At 34.3% G+C, this 15,276-nt stretch overlaps 1 protein-coding gene and 1 long non-coding RNA gene across 3 annotated transcripts; one reads left to right on the top strand and one right to left on the bottom strand.

Moving 5' to 3' along the window:
- Window positions 1–4,414: 4,414 nt before the first annotated feature.
- Window positions 4,415–5,780, bottom strand: LOC135797189 (uncharacterized). Its single transcript, XR_010549481.1, has 2 exons — window positions 5,499–5,780; window positions 4,415–5,439 (listed from the first exon to the last, which is right to left on the bottom strand). It is a non-coding gene; the product is annotated as an uncharacterized lncRNA (long non-coding RNA).
- Window positions 5,781–7,826: 2,046 nt separating this feature from the next.
- Window positions 7,827–9,807, top strand: LOC135797326 (keratin, type I cytoskeletal 9-like). 2 transcript variants are annotated; one of them, XM_065309613.1, is made up of 5 exons: window positions 7,827–8,119; window positions 8,180–9,083; window positions 9,176–9,256; window positions 9,341–9,515; window positions 9,576–9,807. In XM_065309613.1, exons 1-5 carry the CDS (start codon window positions 8,062–8,064, stop codon window positions 9,768–9,770), a joined length of 1,413 nt encoding a protein of 470 aa, XP_065165685.1. In that variant the 5' UTR covers window positions 7,827–8,061; the 3' UTR covers window positions 9,771–9,807. The 2 variants fall into 2 exon arrangements, with proteins under 2 accessions (XP_065165685.1, XP_065165686.1); XM_065309614.1 differs by lacking the exon at window positions 9,176–9,256 and having other exon boundaries at window positions 7,830–8,119.
- The last annotated feature ends 5,469 nt before the right edge of the window (window positions 9,808–15,276 follow it).

The following is a 15,276-nucleotide window of genomic DNA, read 5'->3' as shown; positions in this document are numbered from 1 at the left end:
TCACTGGATATTTTGCAATTTCAATTCCAATTTCAATTTATACACTAACTTCACATTACAACTCGTTTTAATATTGCATAAAACGATTCAGGATGTATTCACTGACGTAAAAATAGAAAGAAATAAAAGAATTTACTGTTTTCGTGCGTTTTTTATGAATAAAAATATTATTATGAGTTAACTATTTATATAAACAATTTCTTGATGACTCACAGATTAATTTGCATACGGTTAATCAGTATTTTAATTTTTTGTTTTGATATTATTCACTTAACGAGTAAAAGTTCCACGTTGAATCGTTTATGAATTTTATGGATGTTTTTTCCGCTTTCCGATAAAATTATTAATCAAACAATAATATTCTATAAGTTAAAACAATAAAATCGTAAATGTCCAGCTATTATTAAACTTTTTAACACTAAACATTTCTAAACACCATTAGTATAAAACAATTAAATTTACAACAACTGTAATTATGAGTATTATTGCGTGATTAGGAACAAAACAATTACAGGACAATTACACACATTAGCAGAAATGATTATTTTATTATACACAGGTATTTTTTACGCATATTTTCATCATAACCTTAAAATAGTTCTTTTTTCTAAAGTTTAAGCGTAGTAAATGAATTGTTATTCATTATAATTATTGATTTCAATCGGAATGGAATATTGTATTGAAAGGAATGAAAAGCGGAAGGTTTTCGACAAGCTTGACCTTTCGACCTCTTCACGTGCGCGCCGCCATTGCCGCCATTAAATAATTACTCAAATTTTAATCGCTTTTCACACACAATCGCGCACGATTTTCAAGTACAACCCAAGCAACATCATTACACCAATGATAATGGTTAATTATTCATCAAATAATACAAAATTACATACAGTATGCCTGTAATAACCTCAAAATAAAATACAATATGTTTAATTAGTTGCATACATTATGATTTTTACGCTGTACACTTTATATATTAATGGATTTTTATCGTTTAGTGAGTAAAGTGAGTATAATCCTTGAGACGTCTTCCGTTGCAAACAGTAAGCGTGAAAAAATTCTAATATAAATAAGTGTAGAGACGATAAACGAATAAAAGCATGTAAACACATTACTCGTGTGTGAATCGAGTGTCTGAATGTCTGATTAGATCATATGCGAAACCGAATCCTTCGTCATCGTTCGAACAACGAATCAAAGATCAAATGATTCACGGATTTATACCGTACAATACTTTTATTCTGCGTGGATTTAATTTGATTAACGCTATTATATCGGATATATCAAATATCAAGTGTCGTGAATCAACTTTGACTTTGACCAACACTCGGAAACGCACGATTTTTATTTATTTATTTATTTATATGTAAATGTTAAAATATTAATTTGACATTTGGCAACAGTGCATTTTGAAGATCCTGATGATTGAACAATATTAATATCCCGGATTTCATCTTTTAAACGATTTGTTAATTATATACTGTTTAAATTTGAATTTCGCTTTTTGTTGAATGAATAATTTCGATTCTTTTTAAACAATTATTAATCATTTGAGTAATTTATGAATATGTAATCATTTTATTATTATTGAATCATCAAAACAAGATAAATTTGCATAATTTTGTAATTATCTGTAATATTGCATTTTGGTAATTTATGCAACCAATTACTCATAACCTATCCTTAGTGAACTCATTGGGAGGAGCAAATAATCACTAAATATTGTTTAAAACGTAAAATTTATATTTTATTACCTAGAAAAATGTATTTTTGAGCATGGATTATCTTGCTGAGTTGCTGATAGACAAATTCTGGGAATATTGCAGACAAGCTCGCAATAACTCGGAATAGCAAATACAGTAAAACAAACTTTCAACACCAAATACAAATATTCGTATTCGTAGATAATGAAATGGCGAACGCAAATCGAAATTATCTGACTAACTGACTACAACATTTTATTTTATAAAACACTCAATAAATTATTTAATTATTGTTTTATAAACAATAAAACTTTTGTTTTTGTCTACGTAAAGTATAATCTCGAAAGGTTGAGGTAATTTCAAAATATTAATTAAACTTTTTGTTGCGCACGTAGCCACGCCGCCATTTTGTATTCCTATATCTCTGCTGCACACACGTTTCATCACCATACAATCGCAATCGCAATCTCGAAGGCAAAACAAAACAATTTCGCGTGTTTCGAACCTCCTAAGCTTTGAATACGAATAAAATGAAAACACGAATATTAAACTTTTTGTCCGCATTGAAAGGCAGCCAACGGTACACACCAGCATTGTATGTGCGAACCGGAGTGTGAAAAAAGTTGCCGATGTGAAGTTCGTGCGTTTGAGGTTAGAGGTTTGAGGTTTTCAGACTTTTGACGCCTATAGCACAAGACCACATATGGCGTTTGAATGTGGATGCAAATGTAAACAGCACTACGTGTGTGTATAAGTTGATTTCAAACTTGAATCGTGACCATGACGAATTGCAGGCATGAATTCAATATTGTCAAATATACGTGAAGATAAACATCCGTTATGCAACGCATTTAATTCCCAGAAATACTTTCATCGTGTTTTTCATCACATTCAATCATTTCTATTGAATGGCGTTGTATTACATTAGGTTAATCTTCATACAGCGCCACCTATATATCAAAAATTGAACTATTTGTAAATATAATACAAAATGGATGTTTTAATGCTATTCATGAGGTTTTTAATACATAATTAGTCGGTGTTTTGATGCATGATTGATTGACATGCAGACATTTTGAGTTTCCAAAGCAAACAACGCAATAATTCTCAATAATTCCGCATTACAGGCACGTCGTTCTAATTTAACACGATAGCACGTCATGTTTCGGTGTTCCTGGCGTTCCGGCTTTACTTCCGGACGTTTTCCAAACACTCCACAATCGTGTAAATGCTTGTTTGGGCAAAACGCAGAGAAAATCAATGCAATCTGCATTTCCACACTCGTCTGCACGCGCATTGTTTCGTTATCTGCACGTTTTGGGCTCGTCAAATCTGTCATATCAACGTGGACGCGTAAAGTGCAGAATTTGTTCGAAATGTGCAATGTTCAACCCAAAACCAAACAAAGAATTGAAATTGAATTTGTTTACTGCAAACAATAATAAATATACTGGTTTCTTATCACTTTGTTTACATTATCAACATCTTAATTAAATTGTCATTAAGTTATCACTTTGGAAATATACATTTTTGACGTTCTTGGAGTCTTAGACAACATTTAGTATCATTTTGAAGCTTGACAAGAACGTTTCTAGTATAAATGTATCAAAATGTATCTTTGGTTGTGTGTATTCGCTGTGATTGTCAATAATATTGACGGGAGAATTTTAAGTCATGAAATAAGTGAAGACACAGAAATGTCTCATCGTGGAAACCGTCAAAACTTTGGTTTTAATCCATATTTTAATCTTGGTATACCACGCCCGCCGACATTACCTGCTTTACCAATTTTTGGTCGCTTTGGTCAACCTGTAGGACCTACACCCTATTTCCCACCTGGGTATGATTATGGAGGCCATGGAGGTCATGGAGGTCACGGTGGAAGACATAACCATCATGGACAGGATTTCAGACATCAAGGACATCATAATCATGGATACCATGGGCATGGTCATGGTCACAGTCATGGCCACGGTCATAGACCTTGGCATAACCATCATGGTCACCATGGTCATCATAACCACGACAGTAATGAAGATTGTGACAGTCAAAGCAACGAAGACAGCTTTGAATCCTCTGAAACCTCAACAGAATCATCAACAGAGTATCCAAGCACAAGTTCAAGGACAACGTCAAGGTCAACCACATCTAGGTCTTCGACAAGTCGTCCCACAATTTCTACAACATCAAGGACAACTACCACTTCAACAACATCAACTACAACAACTTCTTCATCATCTGATAATGATGACGATGGTAAAATCCATGAATACATCGATGGTTTCTCTGTTATTCTTGTAAAACCAGACTGGATACGTAGATGACCTCAATTTTAAACTTTTGACAGTTTCAGAAATAAAATATGAAGTCTAAATGCTCTAAATTATGTTTTATGTTTACCTCAAAAACGCCTAATACCTTTGTTAGAACCTTTTGTAGAACGCGCATTAAAACTACAAGCGAAAACGAAAATAACGCTCAGAGCCCAGAGCTCTGTGTAAGTAAGTACATATAAATATAATAGCCCTAATGGCACAATTTGCGTTGTCTGAGGGTGGTAGACTAAGGGAGGATTTAACAGCCGGCAACTTGCAGAAAGCGCCGGAAGGCGCAGAAAGTGGCCAGGAAGCACTCACCGGCTTTTACGTGTCTCACCCACACGAAAACACGTCTTACAAGAGATGTAAATTATTCAACATTAAAAAAACACCAAGAAAAATTAAAATATTTAATATTTCTTAACAAAACAATTGAATGAAGAGATTATAATTTAGGTTATGTCATATTAAGATGTTAAATATTATAGCTTGAAGTTGTTTTGCGTTTATTGCGAGTTATCGATCGGTATGCACCTTTGTCAATAACCTAATCTAATCAGGTTAGTCATGTGTGCATAGTATTATGTGATAACGCAGTCTGCAACATCGATTACCTATAAAATATGTTTCTGAACATTCTAGACTCGTGCAATATTACCGTAGAGAGTAAAATTAAAAAATTGTTTTATTTTGATGTGTGCGTTAACGTAGGCAACTATTTATACATCAAAAGTATTTCTTTTATTGTGTTGTGATTAAGTTGATTATGATTATACTTAATCAGCAATTTTTCAACCTCAAATCATCCGTGAAATAACGCTTTAATCAAAATCATTCTTCTTCGTCATTTTCTTCGTCGTCTTCGTCGGCGTTTTCATCATCTTTGTCATCTTCCTGACTGTCGGCGTTTTCACTATCTGGATTTTTCTTTTTAGTCCTCTTGCCTTTCTTTCCTTTACTTTTCTTTGATTTTTTACCTTTTTTCTTATCATCGTCGTCATCTCCCCCTGTGGATTTCTTTTTAAACAGCTGGTCGCATTTTTCAATAAGTTTCACGCATTTTTTCAGCTCGCCGTGCCGCTCCCAACATTTTATGAGTTCATACATGGCGAATACTTGACTATCAATGACCAACAATGGCCGCATTAGGAGCGCGTCCAATGAAGCCGAAGTTAATTGAGTGGAACCAAGCCCAGTGGTTGATTGTTGCGGGTAGAAACCGAGCGTTGGTTGATTCTGATTAGGATAGAAACTCGATGAAAGTGATTGTGTGTCGAATGCGCCGGATGACGAAGGATAATATTGAAATGGTCCTTGTGATGCACCAGCGCCATATCTGTTATAATTCGACCAGGAAGCTATCCCACTTCCGGTTGTAGGAAATGGCGAGTCGTCTGGCGTTACATAATACTGTGGACTACCTAAAAGTATACTAAACATATAACAAACGTGTATAATTGGTTGCCTATGATATACTTACATGAAACAATTAAAAAACAACCAAACAAAGCTAAATTAAGCAAAAAACGTAAATAAAACATGTTAAATTTACACTAAAAGTATAAATAAATAAATATTCGGTGTGACTTTGACTTTGTGAGGCAATAAATCGCAGTGGCTGCGCGTTAGCATCTTCAACGACTTTTATATTTCGATGGCATCGCAGTAATGCATTTTTAATGATGATTTTGCAAAGAAAAACAACACCAACACGGAACCAAAGCACACAATTACTTTTTTTTACATCGAAATAAACTAAAAGACTTAAAATGTCGTCTGGAAACTTTGTCGTCACCGTTTTAATCGTCAAATTACAACTAATTAGTGAATTTTAACATAGGCAACTTGTAATACACCATTACAGTTTATTGTGTTGTATATATCTTAAAAATGGTCCCTAAGGTAGGTTAAGAATATGTGGGGGAGTAAAATAACGTGATACAGCACTTGTAATCGATTGCAATCCGAACGAGGTCGAGATTTACGAGCTGCAAACGTCGGAAACGTGGGCGAGCAAAAAAAGAAAATTGCCACTATCGAATCGCGTGAAATCTTACGCGTGGCAATAAAAAAACCTGCCCGACACGTGTATATTCCTCACATGTTTTTATATTTCCATGATTGATGATATTTTTCGCAATTTCTTAATATTCACGTAGATAATCTGTTTATTTCGTTTAACACTTTGTATATTTTGGTACCCACGCATTTTTTGGCTGTATACGTGCGGACCTTTGATCCTCCAGCGCCGAGGAACATTTCGAGGGTGCTGTAATAAATGTTTTTCTCGTTTTGCTAATTGAAGTTCTTTTGTGGCGCTCGAGGAGCAGTGACAGGCGTATACGTTTTTTTGTGTGGCTATGCCAGTGTTTCTGGACGTTTTCATACGTCAGGGAAAATCGAGCGTCATCGTCAGAGTGTGTTTTATTTAAAATTGGGTAATTTAGTTAAGTGCGTGCCCGCGCGCAGCGAAATTAACGCCGGCGAACGTTCTCCACGAGTTTCCCGAGCTTCCCGAGGGCGGTGTGTGTGAGCCACGCAGCTGACGCGTCTACGATTCCGGGCGCTCATCCCTCTAACGCCATTGTTGATTGTGTGCGGATAATTTAATTTGCTTTCAAACGCGGCGAATAAGTGGAGTTTTTCGAAACGAAACGAAACGAAATTTTTCGCAATCAACGTTTATTTAACTTTATTTCAAGCAATTTATCTTAATTATGCATAAATACAACAAAATTTATTCATGAATAACCCAAAAATTCCATTGAATATTCAAAATTTAATTTTTATGTGATTCAAGTTGCCTATATTAAATTTCTATCGAAATATTACTTTTATTTTCTATTTTGATAGAATAAAAATTAAAAACACTCAGTATATCTTAGAAAATCTAAGAAATACTTCCGGTTTTCCTGTTTATTGTCGCCTGTCATATATTTCCGTCTGTCGACACACTGGTTTTCGTTATCCGCACATTTTTATCGAGTGTTGAGCTGGCAGAAAACGTCTGAGCGCGTTGAATCAACTTGAAAACAGCGAAAAGAAAAGATTGAAGAGTTTTTACTCGCGAAATGAAAGGAAACTCAAGAAGGGAAAAGCAGGATCAGGAATAACAGGCGGTCGGCTGTGTTATTCTTATTGTGACTTTTATACTTATTCATACTTTTGCTTTTATCGCGTTTGAACTTCAACTCCAAGTTTATTTCAAACAAAGAAAGCGAAAAGTTAAGACTTTCAGTCCGAAATGAAATAATTTATGTTTTAAACAATAAAGTATTGTAAAGTATTGCGTAGATTTATTGTGAAATTGGATAATTTTTGTTTTTCGTCTATTTCTACATTTTATCGGAATTGAACTTGACATTTTGCATTGACCTATTTGCAAGGCTTCGCGCATGTACTGTCCACAATATTCGAGTGGCACTGTTATCATGTTATCATCGCTGAAATAATATTTGACCGTGCGCTCGGAACTCGGAACTTGAACAAAAACATTCTCGCAGTACATGAAAGCTAAAAGCTAAATCACAATGAACGTAGAATTAAAAGTAAAGTTAAAATGTTTCAAATGTTAAATGGGTTGCATACATATTTTGATATTTTAATTGTAACCTTGTTTTAGTTGAGTTTATTATTTTGCGCAGTTGAATGTAAAACGTCAACAAAATGAAAATTAATCAGAGCGAAATTTGACAAATAATGGAAATTATCAAAATGACATCGTAACTGCAACAATGCGCCATAATGTCGTGGCAAATCAGCTCCTATAGTTGCAATACCCACTTGGTTGTTACCTTGTTACCTTGAATTGTTAATCAAAGTAAAGCCCAACGAGTAGGTACTTCACTATTGTCAAGTTAACTTAAGCGTAAACCCGTTTGTGTTTCCAATTTGGAGCCGATCGTGATGCGTCGGCGGTGTCCGGAATTGTGTTGATTTTCATATCAGACGCAGATCCAAACACTTCGACTCAGAGTTAATACAAATCGCAAAATATCCAGACACATTTTGAGAAACGTTTATTTCATTTCATCGCTTTAAAAATGGAATTATGGTTTGTTTTGATGGCAGTTTTATCCTTTGGCGCATCATACATGCCTGGTTTGTATTTATTTCTAGAGTATTATATTAATATGATGAATTTTTTGTTTGTTTCTTCAGGAGCTGCATCCGGAGGTATAAACTATGCCATTGCAGGTGGTTATGGTAGAGACGACAATTATAATGCTACCTTTGGAAGAAAATATTTTAAACCCAATAATGCTTATTCCTATACCAGTCATAGTGGAGATTATAGTGGAGCTCAAAGAAGAGCTAATGTTGGAAGTTATTTGGACCTTACCGGAGGTCAAAATGGAGGTTATGTTGGTCCCAGTGGAGCTCAAAGAAGGGCTAATATTGGAAGTTATTATGATCTTACCGGAAGTCATGGTGGAGGTTATGCTGGCTCCAACGGGGCTCAAAGAAGAGCTAATATTGGAAGTTATTATGATCTCACCGGAAGTCATGGTGGAGGTTATGCTGGTTCCAACGGGGCTCAAAGGAGAGCTAATGTTGGAAGTTTGTTGGATCTCACCGGAGGCCTTGGTGGCGGTTATGTTGGTCCCGGCGGAGTTCAAAGAAGAAATGTTGGTACCAGTGGAACTCATGGAGGAAGTGATGTTGATTCCACCGGAAGTCATAGTGCAGGTTATGATGGTTCCAGCGGAGCTCAAAGAAGAGCTAATGTTGGAAGTTTTTTGGATCTCACCGGAGGTCTTGGTGGAGGTTATGTTGCTCCCAGCGGAGCTCAAAGAAGAAATGTTGATACCAGCGGAAATCAGAGAAGAGGTGATGTTGATTCCACCGGAGGTCATAGTGCTGGTTATGATGGTTCCAGTGGAGATCAAAGTGCAGGTAATGAAGGTTCCAACGCACCACAAAGAAGAGCTAATGATGGTGTGCCTGATGATGGTTTCGGTGGCGACCATCTTAGAAAAGTCGCCGATGCAACCGAAAATGTTCTTTCACAGTATAAAAATTATTATAATAATTTCTGGAATTTACATGATGATATCGGCAGGCGGTAAGTACGCATTTAAAAAAAAATTCTATGCTTTTTTGCTTTTTTCTTCTTTTTATTTTCTGGCGCTTTCTTCTTGTATTTCCCACTTTTAGCATAACTTCTTACGCTTTCACTACTGGTGATGGTCAAAATATTAAAGCACAAGCTTCTTTGACATATGACACTCCTGAAAGGTAAAACACAATTACATAACCTATACTATACACTTTTACACTACAATAAAATCATTAGAATATTATTTAATATAAAATTTGTAGCATTCAGGAAGTTCATAAGAAAATACTAGAAGACAACGCAAAAATGGCGAAATTCATAAGAGGTGAAACTGATAAAAACGCAGAAACAAGCAGAAAAATAGGAGCAGGCTTTGCTGCAGCTTCATTTGGCAACAAAGGTTTATTGCAGTCGGCAGTTGTAAATCCGGCGAATCCAGTAAGAACATAATATTTTCTAAAAAAATTAACTGGTTTACTAAAAATTCCGAAATTTTAGTCTATGCCAAACAGGCGTAATGCCTTCCAGCCTGTCAATTTGGCTCCTAGTGGTAAAACTAATTTCAAAGGTTTCATGACGGCCAGCAGCACTCATACGCACAATGTCAACGGAGTACCAAAAACTAAACATGTTGCTGAAACTGTCGTCAATAACAACGGAAAAGTTACCGTCCAACATGTCGAATCTCCATAAAGTGTATAACCTAAAAGAATAAAAGTGTAGCTAAAAATTTCAGTGTTTTAAATCTATCATATAAAAATGAATGGTAAAATCTGTTGGTAAGCGCATAACTCAACAACGCCAAGACCAATTTCGTTAATTCTTGTTTTTTAAATGTTCGTTAAAATCCAAGGAAGGTTTTTTACGTCGAAAAAACGGGAAAACCCTAAAGACAGTTCTTTTATATAGGATAAAAGTTGGCATTGATATTCAATCATAGTTATAGTTAAATAGTTGAATCCGAGATGGCGCGCTGAAGTGCATTATTAGCAATTCTTTATATAATTACTTTCTTTCAAATAAAATTGCGAATCTTATTGATAGAATTGATACATAATATGTCTAGAACAAGAGAGTAAAAAAGAAACACATTTTTATTAAACACTACCGGGGCGTTAGTCGCAAGCAAACGCTAGTTTCAAATATAACCTAACCTAACATAACCTAATAAAAAAATATAAAAATGTGGTTAAATATTTCAGTGTTTTAAATGTGTATGTATAAAATTTAAGGAGATGAAGTTTTGCGCATGAAATGTTCGTATGTAATTTAAATCTGCGCGTTATTTTCTTCTGACGCGCCGTGCCGGAAACGATTTGTCTGTTGCCAGCGTGTTTTGTTCTGCATTCCTGCAATGTTTACATTATTTATTATCGCCGGGCGCGCAATTTGCAGATTCGTGAATATGTTAAATCTGGAATTATATTTTCATACCCGTGGCGCAAAATTGCATTTGAACGCACAAAAAATCAATTAAAATCATGAATTGGTAATTTCTACAAACAAATGAGTTTTAATTGCTTTTTATAATCACTTTAGCTCCGCCCCCAATGCAATAAATCATAGCCATTTTAATTTTTAACCTAAAAATTTAATTTAAAAAAAATTGAAAATTGAAAAATTGATGAATTTTAAAGTCAATTTCAACGTATTTATAAACATATTTTGGCTGTTTAAAAAATGGTTGTTTGTAAAGTAGGTTTACGATCGAGATGTTTACGTGATAACGTCTTATTGGTGATATAAGTTTTGTTTGTTGCAATTGTTGTAACACTTCACTTGCACTTCACATTTTGTTTTACTGTTAAACATTAAACGAAAACTTAACCGCACGAGAAAATCTCCATTCGTTTGTATGCCGCTAGAGTGAGAGAGACGGAAGATCGGTCAACTCACTCGAACGCTATGCCTGCCTCCGCTCGTGTGGATTTCACGGAATGACTGGCAGCGCTCGAGATGAGAAGGGAGATCGGTCCGTCTCTCTCTCGTTATAACGAGAGGGGGGGGTATACCTGCGATCGGCCTCGAGAGGCCTCGTGACACAGTTTCTGAACATGTCACCCGGCTAAAACGATTTTAAAGACGTTATCACGACAAAAATGTTTTATTATAGTGTGGTTAATAGTCTACAAAATGGTAAAAAGAAAATTAAATTTGATGAAGTAGTTTTCAAGATATTTAATTTTGCGTAAAATGAGTTTTTGTTTGTTTTACATTTAAGTACTAAGCTAGAACTATTTGCAAAAATTAATTTTATTTTAATATAGAGTTTAATTTAAAGCTATTCATGTGCCTGGCTCATTTTCAAGCATGGGATTAGATTTACCAACCTCATCCCCCGTGGAAAAACCACCCGTTTTTCACCCGCGCTTCTCTTTTCAAGTCCTTTGTGTGCACGCGCACGCCGACTAAATCAAATTCGTCGCACCGGTGAAAACGAAACCGTAATCCACGAATTCAAATCCATCTCATATACTCGCATGCCACCACCACCCTTTTCCCTCTTCATCCCTAAAATAATAATAAAATTCGAAAGTCTAATTTGAGTTGGCGAAATGTTTCAGTGTTTCACTGTTTCCAATTACGCAGCGACAGAGATCAAAGCGACAGCTGAGTGAAAAGAAAATATATATACCTTATATATAGAAGTTAGGGGATGATGTGATGGTGGCGTGTTGGCAAATTACGTTTTCGTTTGCATTATGCCTGAGCCACTCATCGGCCGACGATACGAACTCAACAAGTTATTTCATTTCATCTTTGCCGGCACACACAATCGCCGCTTGCGGACTCATCCCTTATAGAAAACACCCTCTCAACCATCCTCGGGAGGAGAAAACTCCATTAAACTTGCTCGTACTTTCGCTTTCTTTGCGAATACTCCGAGATATTAACATGCCAGCATTTATTTTTATGTTTTTCGTTGTATTTCTGAAGATTTTCATGTTTTTCAAGCAAATATTCAAAGTTTTTAACAATTCAACCAAGTTATTTCGTTGTTAAATGTAGGCAACTTAGTATACATCAATATAATTGTATTTTTAATGGTATTTTGAAAATAAATGTAGGCAACTTATTTTACACCTACAGAATTATGAGGATATAAAAATCTAACAAATTCCATTAACAAAACGCACTCAATCATCAATCTTAATAAAATCCATCTTAATAAAACGTCAATATAGTTTTATAGCATCAATTTGTTGCTTTTGGCGTTTTATTGCGTTTGCAAGTTTAATTAAACAAGCACTCAATCGATATTCATATGTATGCAACCCAACATACACAATATCTCAACCTAGCAATTTGTTTCCTTTAAAAACACATTTTCCATGGTAAATTTTATGTAAAACAAGTTTCATAATGCATTATTTCCTTCACTTGCACTAAATCTAAGCACTCGACAACGTAAATCTGTTTACAATCGCTTCGAAATGAAATTTCGCGCAAACCGAGTAATTTATTAGCGATAAATTATTATCGCTGCGCTTTTTAAGCCGATTGTAAGCGTGGCGCAACAAAAACAGCTTTTAGGACACTTAATTGAGTTGCCAATTCGAGACGACACGCCGCGTCGACGCGCAATTAAGAAGTTTAATCAAAGCGTAGTCAAAGCTCTCGTATGGCATCAGCGCCACCCCCTCAGGATCTTCTCCTTCGCTGTACTCCTGTTTCCAAGGCGGTTGGTGGCATTTGAATAACCTGAACCTGAACGTCCTGACGTAAAACGCGAATCGATGTCGATGTCGCCGGCATGCGCTCGCGTGGGCGGTTTAATATCTTAGGGACGGGGCGCAGTGACGCACTTGTAAGATGTACGAGTAAGGTGATGCAGATGGTTAGGTGCAGCACTTCAATCTTGTAACGGAATAAAGCAATCATTTAAAAGCATTCTATTGCGATTAAAAGAATGATTTATTTCTTTTTTTGTTTGTTTTTGGGTTTTAGGAAACACTCTGTACGTTAAAAACTAATTTTAATGATTTAATTAGTTTAGGTTTAATTTTTAATGTGTTTACATTCTGGATAATTTCATAATTTTATTGAATTTTTATGAATTTTAAGGCAGAAAGAATTTAAAAATTAAAATATTGACATAATTTTTTAAAATCGCAATTACTCATAAACTAATTACTCGATTCGTATCAATTTAAATGTATATTATAAATAATTAATCAGACTTTTAATGGATACTTTATTTAAAGAAAAATAAATTGTTTAAAGTTGTTTAAATTGTCTTTAAATTTCAATAAAATTTATCAATATACAAATTTAAAACCAAAATAATACATTTTACAAAATAATTAATATCTCAGAAACTACTTTATCAAATTTAATTTTCTTTTCAGTATTTTGGATACTATTAACCATACTATAATAAATCATTTTTTAAACAATCAAAATATGTTCAAAAATTCGTGGAAATTGACTTTAAAAACCATCAATTCTAAAATCTGATTCTGTCTATAATGATGTGTATATAAATGTCTTTCGAACCCAATTAAGACGCAATCATCTACAGTTTCCTGCTAATGGACAATTAATAACACTCTCTGATGCGTCGACACGTGCCACCATTAACAATATGCAATTAGGTGTCACAGAAGATGACAATCGACGTGCTGCAAGCGTTGCAGCAATGTATTGTGAATTGTGATGACACAATTCACTAACGAGCATCACAACTTGCCTCACATTCGATATAATCCATGAGGTGCACTTCACATCATTCCCATTCAGTAACATATCAACAAAAAATCAATAAAAATAAATATGTAACGGTGCTTTTTCTACGGTTTTGCAGGCGGATCAAGATAAAAATACGAAAATGAAGTTCACGGCTAATGTAATTACCTAAGAGTGGGTTTCTTACGATTATTATGTCCATTAAATTTATTACATTACAATGGATGTTGTCGTGTTTCCTAGCGGAGAGGAAAAAACGTGCACAACATCATAACACATCAATTACGTCGAGAAAAAATCGAGAAATCTTCGATTCGCTACGTTATTTATATAAAAATCATTAAATTATAGCTTGATTATACGTTTTTTCTTTATCGTAATAATAACAATCATGTGTAATGAGTTTGGAATTAATTTTATTAACATTATTAATATATGAAGTTATTTTGTGTGCATTGTGCGCTTGGAACTAAGTTTTAATCTGATGCTCAACTTTGAGAGACAGCTGAAGTCGTAAAAGTTATTATGTAGACAAAGGAAAAGTTTTAACACATTGTATAGTTAATTATTTATCTGATAAGAACTTTATCTATTGTGTACAATATTTATTTAGCTTTAAAATTTGAATTATTTAAATAAAATCATAATTTCAATTTTTATGCAGTGATTTGCTTAAAAATTCAAAAAATATTAATGTATTAATATAATAATCTACAATAAAAACATATTTATTCTCAATTAAATTCCCTTTCTTTTGATATCTTATTCAATATTCTAGCTCTATCAAATCGAGAGTTATACGGCTTCAAAATCAGACAATTTTTATCTCTCAAAATCCCAACTTAACACTAATATAAATCATAAAATCCACGATAAAAATTTCAATAAAAAGTAATTTTCGCATCCTCAATAAAAGCAATTATCGGTATTAATATTATTCAACCAAAAACAATGAATAAACCTGATTGAAACCCGATATTCCACCGAATTTCATTCGGTTTTTCATTTTATTCACTGAACCGAACAAATTTCAACGAATTTCCACGAATTTACTCACAAAATGTTCACCCAGACCCTGCACGGCCAACACAACCCACACAACTCTTGTCGAACATTTGAACCGTGCACAGTTTACATAAATTCAACGCTCAACAACCTGTGCAACGTGCGTCGAACAATACAAGATAATTATCAACAATTTAACACATCAATTAATTGAAATGCTTGTGCATTGTGTACGAAAAACACCACACATTGACGTGTGAGCGTAATCGTTTAGTACATTTATGTATTAATTAACGCTAAAATTGTGAATTGATTATAATTAACATGAATGCAATTGTTCAAGTGAATTTGAGTAAATTTGATTGTATTGGCACGATTTATAAATAAAATCAACATAAATGTGTTTTATTTGGGATTTTAGATTTAGTATTTTATTAATGTTTACCGTTTTTAATTTAATGTTGAGAATTGTCTGCATTGTGCTGCCCCCTAACGCTGGAATGTGTAA

This window comes from Atheta coriaria, unplaced genomic scaffold (genome assembly GCF_025399875.1).
Source record: "Atheta coriaria isolate IRGN ID8LTWV9N9 unplaced genomic scaffold, Caltech_Dcor_3.1 hic_scaffold_8_pilon, whole genome shotgun sequence".
NCBI lineage: Eukaryota > Metazoa > Arthropoda > Insecta > Coleoptera > Staphylinidae > Dalotia > Dalotia coriaria.
Note: the sequence above shows the minus strand (reverse complement) of the source record. Positions and strands in the feature narration are given on the sequence as shown.